The sequence below is a fragment of the Botrytis sinoallii genome, assembly GCF_014898435.1.
Source record: "Botrytis sinoallii strain Bc 23 chromosome Unknown BSIN_009, whole genome shotgun sequence".
In the NCBI taxonomy this organism is placed as follows: Eukaryota; Fungi; Ascomycota; class Leotiomycetes; order Helotiales; family Sclerotiniaceae; genus Botrytis; species Botrytis sinoallii.
The window spans coordinates 1167784-1183857 of NW_024066036.1; the positions used below are offsets into that span (position 1 = coordinate 1167784).

Sequence of the window (16074 nt, forward strand, 5' to 3'; positions counted from 1 at the left end):
CGAGCGCCCCAGACTCTTACGGCCTCACTTCTCTCCCGAGTGCCGCACCGATCCAACGAATGGTATGGACAAAGAGGACGCCGCGAAAGCATTCAAGGAATGGTGGGACTTAATCCCCCAAGAAGACTACTCTGTGTTTTCAGACGGGTCTGAACAATACGACGAACACGGTCACCGCGTGGGGTACGGCTTTGCAATCTACCGCGGCAAGCAACAGATCGATAGCGGCTACGGCCGTGTACGCGAACAGTCGCATGTTTTTGACGCTGAGGCGATCGGCGCGTGGCGGGGACTAGAACGCCTCCTGAGCATCATTGATCGCCCCTACCAGGGACGAATATGGTTATGCATTGATAGCACCTCAGTAATCTGGGGAATGCGAGGAAGCGCCGCTGCCTCCTCTCAATGGGCATACCACAAGTGCCATCAAGCGATGCAACACTACAATATTGTAATCAAGTGGTCCCCTGGGCATACTGAGATTGAGGGCAACGAGGCAGCCGATCGCCTCGCTGATCAGGGCACGGCTGGGCCGCTTGACCCTGGCCCATCCTGCCTCCCCACAGTCAGCAGCTCCCGCTCTGTCCTACGTGCCAAATGTCGGCGCTCCGAGAGCAGATGGTGGAAGGAAAAAAGGGGCCTGATCTCCGAAACGTACAATGCATGGAAACCGGTATATGATACCTCGGAGCCGGAAAGCCTCAAGCTCCCTCGCGGGGTACTACACAGACTCATAGCGATGCGGACCGGACACGGTGACTTTGCAGCCTATCACATCAGATTCAATCATGAAAATAGCACGAACACCTGTACATGCGGGATTGAGAAAAGCCCACTGCATTTCTTTCAATGTTCAATCAATAATCAGACGCGCGGCGACTGGCCGCTTGCACCAAATCGACTTCGATCCGAATGGGACGCGATAGCATATGTCAACCGCGTCCTGCGAACACAATATAGCTTTACTGACCTTCTCGCTAGATCCAGATTCTATACTAGGATATGCTCAAACTACGCGAAACTACGCGAATTCCAACCTGCTCCAATACCCCGAGGATGAGCTCTCCACCCCAATCAACCTAAGACCCGCACCGAACAGCCATAAGCGCTCCGAGCGCTCTCCCGATCGACAGCGATCGACCTGATCATCCGCCGACACCCGGATGGCATACGAAACAAGGCCCTCTGAAACAGGACCACAAACCCTTAGACAGAACAGCCGCAGGATCGCCATGAGCGGTACTGAGCGGGGGAATACCAGAGGCAACAAGCCCCTGATTAGCTAACATTACACTACTATGAGCGGCTGGAACGCTAGCGGCCCGTAGGCCCGCTCCTTAGTACGTCTAGAATACCCCTTGGGAGGTCAGATATTAGACGTTAATCACTATAAATAAATAAATAAATAAATAAATAACTGACTAGTGAGAAATGGTAAATAAGAAATGGCTAATGAGAAACGGTTAGTAAAAAATAGCTAATGAGAAATAGCTAGTAAGAAATGACTAATAAGAAAACTATAAAGTTTAGCCTTTTAAAATATAATATCCATTAATAACAAGGATTACCAACTCTATCATTCTTCAAAGAAAATGCTATCTATATCTTTAATAGTTTGCCTTTTTGCATGAAATGTACAATATTGTAGTAGTATAAATTAAATCAATAATCTACTCAATTGATAAATAGAAAGGATAGAAAATATACTTTCAAAATGAATAACCATAAAGGATTCAGCTACCTCTTGAATTGCTACAAGAATAGCAGTATTCCATCTCCAACACTTTTCACTAAGTGCAAATTGATTCGAAACCTTTTTAACTAAATATTGAAAAGGGGCTTTTTTCAAGAGCAATTTAATCGATTTTTGATATTTTTTAATTTCTCATAATACAATCATTATACTCAATTAATAAGAAAAAAGTTTAGAAATCAAGAAAAGGTTTACTTATTCCCTGCTTTCTATCAATAAGCTCTTTTAACAACTTCTGCTTTTCCTTTTTTAAATTATTTTCTTATATTTTGAACCTTTGCTTTCGAAGCTTTCTTTATACTTTTATTTTTAAAAAAAGGTGATCTTTCATCTACACCTAACTCTTGTTTATTCATTAATCTCTTTTCGATATTAATATATAATATAGCTTCTTTATATAATACATTTGTAGTTTATATTACAACTATAGGATTTCCTGGAATATAGTATTTTCAAGATCTAGATTTAAATCATTTCAGTCTATTGTAGAAAAGGTTTCAAATATTCAAGAGGTATATATCTAAAAAGCTTTAAGAATAGGGGTGAAAGGAATAAGTATTGAAAAATTAAATGTTTAGAAATGTATGTTTGTGAATTAATATATTATGTATCACATAATTCAATCAATTATACTATTATTTCTTATGGAATATAGTTATTCCGAATACAAAAATATTATAAACAGTATAAACAATATGCTTTTAGGAATAACAATAATAATAATAATAATAAGTATTATATTTATAATATTAAAATCTCTTCTAAGCTTCAAAAAATCAAAAAGATACTAGTAGTAATTAAATCTAATAAGAAAAAACTACAGAAAAAGCAAGAAGAATATTTGCAAAAGCGAAAAGCTAGAAATATATATAATCGAAAGACAAGAATAACATTTAAAGAGCTAGAAATCGAAAAAAGAAGATAGGAAAAAGCATCAGATTTCCTATACTTTGAAGTATTTTGTAAAAACTTTTGATTTTTTAAAGACATTAAAGAATAGATAAGATGAATTGTTATACAAATTCGATTGAATATTGAAATGTGATAATTCTAGTACATGGGATTCAAATGAAAATCTGATTTTAATTAATTTTATTTAGAAAAGTATTGAAAGCAAAAAACCTTATCAAAACAATAATAATCCTGTATCAGAGTTTGAATCAGATTGATTTCGAAATAGATTTTAAGAATTGAGAATCAATATTGATAAGAAAGAGAAAAAAGGAAAAAAAGGAATCTGATAATAAAGAAGAGAATAATAAAGTTAGAGAGCTTTGAAAAGATTAATTTGAAAGATTTGAATATCAATCAAGAATTAAAATAAATATAAAGATATAATATTTATTGATTCTATAAATACTAATATATAAATTTAGATAATTGGACTTTCTGGGATTTTGATTTGGATTTAAAGCTTGGAAAATTAATATAGAATAGTTTTTATAATTAATTTAAAAAATCTAAACAAAAAAATTGATAAAAAATCTTCAGATTTTTTATAAGTAAAAGATTTGTTTGGGTAGATTTATTTTGATTTTTTTTTATTAGCCATTTCTCTCTAACTATTTCTTATTTACTATTCCTTACTTATTATTATATTAAATTATTAATATATTAATAGAATATATTTATATTCTAATAAATTCCTTTATAAAATATTCAGTTGTCGATAATGTACTATTTAAAGAAATCTTGTTTCTTAAAGCTTTGATATTTTGAAGCTAAAGGAAAAAGTGATATCAAGTTTTCTGAATCTGAAGAATAGTAAATCTTTAATAAGAGCTATAATCCAAAAAGATATGGATTTTGGATTTCTAAAGATAGGGTAAGATATAAGTGAGCTTGGAATCTACTCCATTATACAGAATGGAAAGAAGATCTCTCTCAACTTTTTAAAAAATTTGAAGAAATGCCAAAAGTTATAGTAAAAGATAATAATAAATAGAGAAACTCTAATAATTACTTTCTATTCTAATTATATATACTTATCAAATTCTATTTCAATACAATATTGCTTTTCTTTCTCTCACACTTTTCGAACTTTTTTTATCTTGTAATAATCTTTTCATATAGTCTTTACAATTCCTTATCGAAAGTAGTCTATAGATTGTAACGAAATAGAATCTAATTTGTTACTGCTTGTGTGACGATTGCATCATTTAGAATACTAAGGTGAAGAGCTAGAAGAGCTCTTCAGAAGGAAGTGGTAATATACAGGATTGTGGATCACGTGAGGACCTAGCCGATCCACTAATATGACAGGATCGTCACAGCTTGAATTCATTATTGTATTATTCATAGTGCTTGGAACACAATTGATGATATAATCAAATTGAACTTCGAATGGATCTTTTTTGAAGCTATTTTATCGAATAAAGTTATATAAAGCGTATAAAGTATAAACTATACATATTTGAATTGTATATAGATATTTTTGTTATTATATTAAAAATGGAAAGTGTATTTTGAGTATTCCAAAAATTCTTTCAACCTTATTTTGTAAAAAAGAATATCGAAGGTTGAAAAGCTTTTTTGATATTTTAAATATCTTATTAGATTTTAATTGCTTTTGTAAATGATATTTTATCCCTTTGAATGGAGTAAGAACCTGCTTAGTATTTATATATTCTGTATTACCTAGATAATCAAAAAGCTATAATATAAAATCTTTCAACATCAATTTCATGATATATATATATGGACTCGATTCAATCTTACAATACCATGATACCGTCAATGTGCGGTCGTGAGCGACCTGTCGCGCCGCCGAGCGCGTCGGGTCGCGACCCAATCGCTCCAACGACGACGACGACGACCACATCGACAACTGAAGCGAGTGGAGATGGCGACACACGGTCTATCTACAAAGCAATAACCGATCAATTCTATAAGGAGGACGGAAAGCGACGAGTAACCCTAAAGATCGCGAGCGCGATCGACGCGTGCATTAAAACCCTGAGCAAGACGGAACTGAGCCACGCCGACGCGCTGAGGTCTGCGTGCATCGATGGCATGATCAAGACTATAAGACAAGCCGGGCCTACACAGAGAACCCCTACACCAATCACAAGAGCAACCCCAGAGGGAACTGCTAAATCCTATACTGATGCGCTCAAGACTGGGGGGGCGCCTCAGGCACCGAAGGGCGCCAAGGCGAGCACGCCCAAAACGACGGAGACGATACAGGAGCGCGAACGACGGGAGCGAAACAGCCGCACGATCCTTATAAAGATGGGAAGTGGGCAACAGATGATCGCCAATAACCCCTTCGAACTGCGACTGAAGATTATAGAAGCAGTTCCTGGATTAAGGCTCGAACTGATCCCCTCGCTCCATCGCAACAGGACGGGGTGGACCCTGGGATGCAAGACGCCAGAGGAATGCAAGAACCTCTTGCGAGACGAAAATCGCATACGGCTGATCACCGCGCTTGGTGCGGATGATGCTCAAGCCGCGGAGACCTGGTACAACTATGTTGTGCCTCAGGTCCCTCACAACACGCTGGGCGCGCTCACAACACTCCCAGACACGATCATCCGAGAAGAGATCAAGGCGCAGGCAGGAGAGGAACCAATGCAATACAGAGTCTCTAAGTACGGGGTGAACCCTTTCACAGGGAGGGCCAACTGGATTGTTAGTTTCAAGAAGACAGTAAAACCATTCCGGCTATTTAATGTCAGTGAATACTCGAAGCCCCTTGACAGGTCGCGACGCCCTCAACCACAACAGCACTCCAACGGGTGCCAGCTATACTGTAACCCGTATGTGTGTTATCGCCCGGCTCGCTGCTCTAGGTGCAGCGAACTGACTGCTAAACACACCGACGGAAAGATCCATGAGCAATGCCAAAACGATGCTCAATGTGCGGGATGCCTAGGACCCTTCCGATCCGCGCACAGCAACTGCCCAGCGGCACCACGATCAGTCAATGGAAAACTGATCAGGCTCACCCACCGACAAGTGAGAGAAGTCAGGACCGCTGGCCGAAGGGAGACTCAGGAAACACGCAAGGGAAAGGCACCTGCTCCAACGCCAGCCAAACAGCCTCAAGTGGTCATCCCCAGACCCCCTGTACCGGGGGCCCGCATCACTGCCTACGAGAACGAATGGCAACTGGTGGACCGATCACCCAAACGGGCCCGATCAGGGGAGGGCCCCTCCAACAGTCCGATTCACACCCCGGGCCGTAACCCTCCGCGCCGTGCTAACAAAGGGGTAAACTATAATGTAGCAGCTATAGCTGAAAAAGCCTTCTCACCTCCCGACTCTGAAATGAGCGAGGGGAGTGAGTCAAACGCCGACGAAACCGCCACCACCCCTGTATGAGTCGCACAACCAGTGCGAACTCAACAGGGGGAAGGGGGCTCACGATCGCGTGGGCGAATGTGGGGCGCGGACACTCCAATCATATTACCCTCCTACAGGTCGCTGGAGAGGCTGATATGGATATCATCTGTGTCCAGGAACCCCGACTGTACGATAACTCGGCAACCCAAAATCATGCCGCATATGACCGATACCAGCCGATCGACACCTGGGGAGCGGCTGATGGCCCTGAGCATGGGCCACGAGTGATCACCTACGTACGAAAAGGAGGCAACTTGAAGGTCAGACAAATGAGGCAGACCGGAAGCAGGGACCTACTTTGGATCAATGTTAACGGGTACTCGATCCTCAATGCCTACCGCGCCCCGCTTGATCCGCTGACAATAGAATACATACTCGGACTAGAGATCGCCCCAGGGACTGGTACGGTCATCGGAGGTGACTTCAATGCTAAGTATGATCTGTGGGAACCCGGAGTAGCAACTGCCAACCAAGGTTACACGCTTGCACAATGGGCTGCCGAACAGGGAATGGAGTATATCGGGACTCCTGGTGCCCCTACGCATGCGAGGGGGACACGTTCTGGACCTGACCTTTTCCAACCTGATCACCGCTAACGACGGTGATCGATAACGACCTGCAACAGCGGCTCCGATCACGCCACTCAAGTCACTACCATCTCGGACAGAGGAACCTCTGAATACGAGCAAGCGCACATCCGGATACGCGATTCAGATTTACCCTGCCTGGCAGGCATAATGGCCAACCGCTTAGCGAACCTCCAGAACCCGGACCTCCGATCTACCTACGATGTCGACAGACTGATCGCCAGACTCACAAGCGCACTGAGCGCCTCTGTAGTAGCTGTGGGGCAGAAAGGCCGCAAACCCTACCGATCATCCCCGTGGTGGACCGACGAGTGTAAGGAGGCACACCGAACATACACACAAGCCAGGAGAACTGGAACTGCTGACGGAATGGCAACTGCCCAGCAGGACCTACAGAGGGTCGTGCGAGCATCGAAACGAGCCTATTGGACTAAGCGCTTGGACGATGTACAGGACGATCAGGAACTATACAAAGTCATGAACTGGCACAAGCTGACCCCAGAAGCAGGCCTCAAGGCCCCTCCTCTGGTGATCGAAGGCCAGGAGATCACTGATACCAGGGAAAAAGCCGAAGCACTCTTTACAACGGTACTCGACGCTTCAAAGCATCGGACGATCTACAGCACGACCCTCTACAGGAACAGGGGCTGTCCAGACGACCTTACCATGGAAAAGAACGATCACCGCGGAGGAAGTGGAAAAACATGTAATAGGAGTCAGGAGCACGTCACCCCGAGTCGATCGGGCAACCGTTCGCCTCCTCAAGGCGTGCTGCCTAGCACGAAGAGTGTAATACATGAGATTTTCGCGGCCTGCCTCAGGCTCAGCTACTACCCTAACGAGTGGAAACTCGCTGAAGTAGTCCATGCTGCCCAAGGTTGGTAAGAAGGACAGGACGTCCCCGAGATCGTGGAGGCCGATTGCGTTGATATCGTGTATTGGAAAAGGACTAGAAAGGTACATCGCCAGTCAATTGCATGGACGGGCCATGAGATACAACGTTATCAGCCCTCAGCATTGCGGAGCGCTGCCGAAAAGAGCCGGTATTGATCTCACAGCTGCCTTCAACTCATGATGCTGAGCTTGCTTTAGCAGCTGGCAAAGTGGTCACACTAGTAACAATGGATGTACAAGGCGCCTATGATGCACTCCTTAAAAGACGGCTCCTACAACGTATGAAGAAGCAGGGTTGGCCTATGGCGCTCTTGCTACTCGTTGATTCATTCCTGACTGGGGAGACGTGTGCGTGTAAGGCTTGAGGGGATCACAACACAGGATTTCCCGGTCGCATGCGGTACCCCCCAGGGATCGCCACTCTCCCCTATCCTGTATACCCTCTATCTTGCTGAGCTTCTCAATCAAGATAGAGCACAGCGCTTCGGATATGCTGACGATATAGCTATATATCACACATCTAGGACCTATCCACGAATACACGTATGCTCCGCCGAACCGTTCGACGCATCCTAACGATGGGGAGATCAGAATAAGGTCTTTTTCGCTCCGGAAAAGTTTGAGCTACTTCACATATCGAGGAAGCATGAAATTGCAAACCCGGCTATGAGGATAAGTCGGGACCTAGTCATCACGTCCGACCCCTCTATGGCTCACCAACGGAGCACAACCGACCTTACGCTGGCTTGGCGTCTTTGTTGATCGGCGCCTAACGTTCCTACAGCATGTCAAAACGCGCACCGCGAAAGCTATGCGTGTTGCATCCCACATCCGATCAATAGCTCATACAGCCCACGGACCATCTGCAGCCTGTTGCGAAAAGCGATCATTACCTGTGTACTCCCTGTCGCCCTCTTCGGCTCCGAAGTATGGTTCGATGGGCTATACAAACAACGCCCAAATGCAGGCCATGTTCCGGTCGGCACCGGGATCAAGAAACACGTCGACCTAGTCAGCAAGACGATTCACAGTGCGGCACGGGGAGCTTACCCCGTCTACAAGACGACCCCGACGACCGCACTCCTCGTAGAAGCTGGTCTCCCCAGCTGGAATTGTTGCACTAGAGCAAGCCAGACTGAGGTTCGCGTTTCGGCTTCAGACAGTGGATGCACAACACCTACTTGTAAACCGATTGAAGCTGTGCATCAGGAAGAGAGGACGAGGCACAGGTACTCTGAAAGGTCCCAATACAAAACTGCAAAGAATGGGGACGGGCGATCCTGCCACCGAGCGCCCCAGACTCTTACGGCCTCACTTCTCTCTCCCGAGTGCCGCACCGATCCAACGAATGGTATGGACAAAGAGGACGCCGCGAAAGCATTCAAGGAATGGTGGGACTTAATCCCCCAAGAAGACTACTCTGTGTTTTCAGACGGGTCTGAACAATACGACGAACACGGTCACCAGCGTGGGGTACGGCTTTGCAATCTACCGCGGCAAGCAACAGATCGATAGCGGCTACGGCCGTGTACGCGAACAGGTCGCATGTTTTTTGACGCTGAGCGATCGGCGCGTGGCGGGGACTAGAACGCCTCCTGAGCATCATTGATCGCCCCTACCAGGGGACGAATATGGTTTATGCATTGATAGCACCTCAGTAATCTGGGGAATGCGAGGAAGCGCCGCTGCCTCCTCTCAATGGGCATACCACAAGTGCCATCAAGCGATGCCAACATACAATATTGTAATCAAGTGGTCCCTGGCATACTGAGATTGAGGGCAACGAGGCAGCCGATCGCCCTCGCTGATCAGGTCACGGCTTGGGCCGCTTGACCCTGGCCCAATCCTGCCTCCCCACAGTCAGCAGCTCCGCTCTGTCCTACGTGCCAAATGTCGGCGCTCCGAGAGCAGATGGTGGAAGGAAAAAAGGGGCCTGATCTCCGAAACGTACAATGCATGGAAACCGGTATATGAATACCTCGGAGCCGGAAAAGCCTCAAGCTCCCTCGCGGGGTACTACACAGACTCATAGCGATGCGGACCGGACACGGTGACTTTGCAGCCTAATCACATCAGATTCAATCATGAAAATAGCACGAACACCTGTACATGCGGGATTGAGAAAAGCCCACTGCATTTCTTTCAATGTTCAATCAATAATCAGACGCGCGGCGACTGGCCGCTTGCACCAAATCGACTTCGATCCGAATGGGACGCGATAGCATATGTCAACCGCGTCCTGCGAACACAATATAGCTTTACTGACCTTCTCGCTAGATCCAGATTCTATACTAGGATATGCTCAAAACTACGCGAAACTACGCGAATTCCAACCTGCTCCAATACCCCGAGGATGAGCTCTCCACCCCAATCAACCTAAGACCGCACCGAACAGCCATAAGCGCTCCGAGCGCTCTCCCGATCGACAGCGATCGACCTGATCATCCGCCGACACCCGGATGGCATACGAAACAAGGCCCTCTGAAACAGGACCACAAACCCTTAGACAGAACAGCCGCAGGATCGCCATGAGCGGTACTGAGCGGGGGAATACCAGAGGCAACAAGCCCCTGATTAGCTAACATTACACTACTATGAGCGGCTGGAACGCTAGCGGCCCGTAGGCCCGCTCCTTAGTACGTCTAGAATACCCCTTGGGAGGTCAGATATTAGACGTTAATCACTATAAATAAATAAATAATAAAAATTACCTAGATAATAATAATCTTCTGGAATTTGTAAACCTTTGAAATCAAAGTATCTAAAAGCACCTTTAATCATTCGCAGAACTTCTCAAACGGCTAATATAGCAGAATTGTAATTGAAAGTAACTACTGTAAGAACATTCTATACAGTATACCCTTTTCGATTGAAATAAGCAGATCGATCTTCGAAAGGTATTGTTGCTGGAATAAAGGTATTATCGAACGCTTCTAGGCAATTTGCAAATATATACGATATTTTTTCATTTCTGCTACTCGAGGAGAATGAATGTATAGTTAGATCCGGTAGCTTTACTACTAATAGGTTATAATATCATTATAGCATTTAAAACTTGATAAAAACCATCTTAAAGCACATTAGAATAAACCAATAAGTAGATTTATATAAGGTGTTTTTCATACCTATAAATTATTTCTTTAGAATAAGAAAAGGCTTCAGCTACTACATATAGTTCCACGCTGGCCTACAATATAGAGAAATACATATAGTTTTTAATTAATTAAAGTATATTAAAAGTATTGTAGCTTTGTTTTTTTCGTAACAAAACTCAATCAAAAGTCGAAAAGTGCATAGAGGCATACACAGTTGTTCTTGATAACATTAAGGGTATTTAAAATCAAGAAAAAATTGTGTTTAAATTCACTAGAAATACTAGTTCTTTTTTCGAAATTGGAATATAATAAAAAGAGCTAATAATAGTAGCTAAATTATAAATCAAGATAGGAATAAACTGTTCAGAATTATCAACCTCATCATTATTTATTGTAAATAAGAAAAAGGTAATTTACAATCTAAATTATTAATAGAATCTAAAGCTATAATAAAAAGAATATTGAAGAATCTATTTTTAAACTAAGCTATATATATTCTAGTATGTGGGGAATAGAAATATAAAATAATCTAAATCGAAATCAGAGACGATTTGAAGAAAAATAAAGATATTCTATAAATTTAGATATTTGAAGTATTAATATTATTATAATACTATATGGATATAGAATAAAAGACCTATAAGAACCTATAAAAACACGGATTATTTATCAGATTGAAAACGAGAACTACTTTTTTAATCCTCGTTTTAATCCACACCCTTGTTTTTCTATATAAATTTGGTGAAAAACACGGATTATTTAATATCATTTTAGAATAATCCACCTCCTCCTCATTTTGAAATACATTAAATTCATTGAAATACAGATTATTTGATGAAATCCGTGATTTGATGTCCAAATAGAATTCAAAATCCACTTTCAAAAGAGCGGAATATTCAGTAGATCCAGCGCGGATTTATACATCCAAACTAGCCCTTACTACTCATCAGTAGTAATGCCTTTGATCTCGTTGATCACCGGGAGTAGCATCTTTGATTCTATTACTCACCGGAGATCGATATCATTAATCTTATTACTCACCGGGTCTGATATCCTTGATTCTATCACTCACCGGAAGGGCAAAATCATTAACATCATTACTCACCGGGCGTTCATTGTTTCGGATTTAATCTTCATTTGTCGGGTATAACTTTTGTATGAGAACTTTCTTTTTGAGGGGTAGGGGGTGTAAGATAATGAATAGAGAGATTCGGGGATTGGAACTTAGAGAAGGGATGGTGATGAGGAAAGGGGGTAGAAGGAGTTTTGTATGGAACTTGTATGGTGAGCTTTTAATTTCAGATTTTCTGGTCAAAGGAAGTGATGATAAGCAGAGGCTTGGATCGGTGACACGTTGACTATATGACTCATGCCCATTCTTCAAGTTTAGCTCTATACAACACATGAGATATGCATCTCAGAGGCTCTACATGCCAGCCCTTCCTATCATGCTTCATTCTCCTCATCCCATCTTATCCACTCACCAACCCCTGGGTCTCAACCACCATCCCCCAATAACCCCGGCACACCCCGCCATACAACACCCTGTATAAATAACCATATCCCTATACCTCTCTACCCCGTAACCCCCAAGCACTACCCTCTCCCCCAACAACCCCCCACTAATGGGACCAACCAACACATTTCCCACTCCCTGCAAACAAATAAAAATTCGAGTAAATACTCCACTACACTCCCCGGATCACTACAAATCAGCTTCCCCATCGCCACTCTCATCGTACTAAACCCGTATCCAAAAAACCACTACACGATTCCATATGCAATGAGCAAATCCATCGATTTTGCAAATCCCCAGAGTAGCAATGAGGAAATCGTCGCCATGATTGTACAACCCACCGCGAGAGCATTGACGGAGAAATTCTTATCAGACAAGTAGCCGCAAGCGAATTGACCTGCGACTTGCGCTACACTCATGACTGCCAATATCGCAGCACCTTGTGTACCGGCTAATCCGATATTCGTAGCGAAAGAAGGGAGATAAACTCCTGGGTAGAAAAAATCCCATTCCGTAAATCAATGTTGGCAGATCCATAAATATAAAAAAGTTTATTTTTCAAAAATCCCCAATTTGTGCGTGCCAATCTACTGCGTTTCACTGGGTGGCAATCTCCCTTTCAAAAGCGGCAGCAAAAGAACCGTCAAGATGGTAATCCCAACCGAGATAATCCTCAACGCAGTTTTATATCCATGTTTCTCGAGCAGAAATTGAATAATAAACGGCATTCCCGCGCCACTGACCCCACTCGCCGCACTGATGAGTCCAAACGCCATTCCCTTCCTCGCGATCCACCATTCGTTTATCATACTTATGATAGGATATGTGAGGATGAGGAATCCGCAAACGTACTCACACCCTGGGTCCAGATTAATCCCTGCACAGAGTCGCAGAAGGAACCGGCGACGAGTCCGAGGATACAGATTGGGAGACCGAACCAGATTTGATGGGCTTGGTGTTTGGGAAATCGTTTGGTGAGGGATGCGGAGAGGGGGGCGCCGAGGTAACAGAGACCTTGGGAGATAGTTTCCGAGAGGGCGATTTGGGATTTGGAGTTGGCGAATTGGGGTAGTGTGAAGTAGTAGTCTTGAAAGACTCCGAAGGAGATAGGGAAACCTTGGGTGATGGATGTTAGTAATTTCTCGGTTACGACTTGATGAAAGCGTGATAGTAGGACGAGTGAAGAGTATAGCGAGAATCGGTGTAACGTTCGAATAAAGGAGAAAAGGAGAAGAAAAACAAACCCCATAAAATCGCCTCGAACACAAACGCCGCAATCAACAATCTCCAAGCTGCTGGTCCCCCATCTACAGGTTTGAGTTGTTGATAAACTCTCTCCGGATCCTCAGCTTGAAGTACTGCTTCCGTGTCGCTTGTACTCCTAATTCCCTCTCCTACTCTTCCTGCATCTGCAATAATGTCCGTTACATTTGCTGATTCTAGGTTTTCAACATTGGAATTTGTGAGGGGATATGAAGTTTTGTGGTTTTGGTGCGGATTATCGAACGATTGAAGTTCCACTGGTATATCTGATGGTATCGCTAAAGAAGATTCATTACGATGATGAGAAGTATGTGATGTCATCTCGGGGACCCAATTGAATTTTTACAATCTCATAGAGTTAAGTGAATTGAAAGATATTGAAGACTACATTTGAATTCTTGAGGATTGACCTTATCTATATATCTTCATGCATGATCGACTGATAGTGAAGTGTGTAGGGTTCCGATGACGGCAGACATGACTAGAATGGAGTATTTCTCCATTTAACCCATAGATAGCTTTATTTGTGGATTGTTTGTAGGGCCGACAATATGCGTGGTAGAGTTCGTGGGGATGATGATTAATTGACATTGACACGCCCTTCATGAGTAATAATTTTGTTCGTTGGTCAATGCGAAATCTTTAGCGAAGGGGTTTTTGGAAATGTTTGATTTGTGATGTAGAGTTGTATTATATTGAACTGTATATACCCTTAAGTCTCGCTATACAACAAAAGTAATATATCCAGCTGTTCTCTACACTTGGTATGGTTTGTCATAGATGTCCAAATATCGCCTCATCTAACCCCCTCCCTACCTGTCTCATCGTCTCTCATCGTTTTATCCAACATACATTCTAAAAGCTCTAATTGTAACCCGAGTCGAGACTGTAACGCTCAATATGCCTCATCTCTTCCCGTTTTTATAAGCTTCCCTCGCAATTTTACCCCACCAAATGATTCATTCTTCCGTCGCGCTCCAGACTTTCCCAATCTTTTCATCTCCCAAATAATTCGAATCTTATGCTCCTCGCCTTTCCCAAAAAACTATAACATCGTATTCCCTCTAAGCTGCATGATGTGGAATACAATTTCGCTCGCTTGCAAATTAAATAACTTGAATCATATACTCCTCGTCTTTCCCAAAAACTGTAACATTGTATTCCTTCTAAGCTGCATGATGTGTCATAAGATTTCGCTCGCTTGCAAGTTCTTTCCAAAGATAGGAGCCCTTAAGCTATCTATACACACATAACTTTGTTGATTGATTAGAACGGACAATAATAACATAGGTTGATTGATACTCACCTCAATTTTGTAGCAAGAAATTGACGATTAAAAATCGATTTGAATATTAACCTTCAATCCTGCTTCCCATCGTTTGCGATGGTTCCTCGTCATCATCCGTCTCGTCACCCGTCTCGTCATCCGTCTCGTCATTTGTCACCTCTACCCTCTCAATACCCCACTCAATTTGTTCACTCCCTCGCAATACCCTCTCCATTGAAAACCTGCCAACATCAAATAAATCCTATGTTTGTGGATGTAGCGTTGAAAGATTTCACGCGTTACCGGGTAAATAGCACATGCGTGAATCAATCTCTGCTCTATTCCAATATCCAACCCAAGACGTCTTGTCCTGATTGGAGTCTCTGCTCAACTTGAGCATCTGCGTACGAACACATGAACTTGATGCGTCGCTCGAGTCGGAGACTCGAAGCTGGAAATTCGGGAACTTGGTCATTTATAGCTTCCTCGTAACTTGGTAAATACATTTCTTCTCCATATGATGGTGGTGTTGAAGATTGAATACGTGATAGAGGCCATCCGAATGCTGCTCAGTTGGCGCAACGTTTTGAAAAGGCATTGACATTTGACAAGCGGTTAATTGTAATTATTGCTGACGGATAGAGATTTATTGGCTGTGGGTAACAGTAAAGTCCGAAAGCAATTCAGGCGTTTTGATGCTGATATATTGAATGATAATTGGTATTGTGATATAGTAATTATGTCGATTTCCGAAAGATGTTCTAAAAAGGTATGTCGAATGAAGATTGAATGAACTGTTCAATAGACACAGTCCAAGGCTACGCTTTTTAGATTTATTATTCGTCAGATGATGGTATACTGTGATATTCGAATGTCTGATATGTTAGATGATGGTAAAATATGAATCTGGAGTGTTGATTGATTGAATGGTAAATTTGTGGTTTTGACAGAAGAAGAAAATTGCTGGGATGCTCAGGAGTTCTTAAGGAAACGAAGAAAAGCTAGGGAATGCTAAGTAGGTATTTGATCTAGATCGCCAAGCGTTACCTAGTGGCTGGTTATTGCTACTAATCTATCTAGGAAGTAACACGGGACTGCTTCAAGACACTTTCACCTCAATTAAGCTTTTAGGATAGTGTTTCCTAAGTCAAATGGATAGGGAGCATTCATACATTCTAGATAAGTATTGGAGTAACAGAAGATAGCTGTATGCCCGAGATTGTAAATTCTGACGATGGAGTAGTAATGAAGGGGGCGAAAGTAACAGTCAATACGTCACTCAATATGAGAGAAAATCAAAGTATGGATTTGTACGGAAATACTATTCGAATCGTTGCTCACGTACTTGACTC

General features: G+C 42.9%; 1 protein-coding gene across 1 annotated transcript; it reads right to left on the reverse strand.

The window, feature by feature from the left end:
* Positions 1 to 12440: 12440 nt before the first annotated feature.
* EAF02_005932 (uncharacterized protein) lies at positions 12441 to 13776 on the reverse strand (the record flags this gene model as incomplete). The annotated part of the gene is made up of 3 exons (XM_038901980.1): positions 12441 to 12682; positions 13045 to 13308; positions 13437 to 13776. The coding sequence occupies 3 exons, from the start codon at positions 13774 to 13776 to the stop codon at positions 12441 to 12443; spliced, it is 846 nt and encodes a 281-aa protein (XP_038758197.1).
* Between the last annotated feature and the right edge of the window lie 2298 nt (positions 13777 to 16074).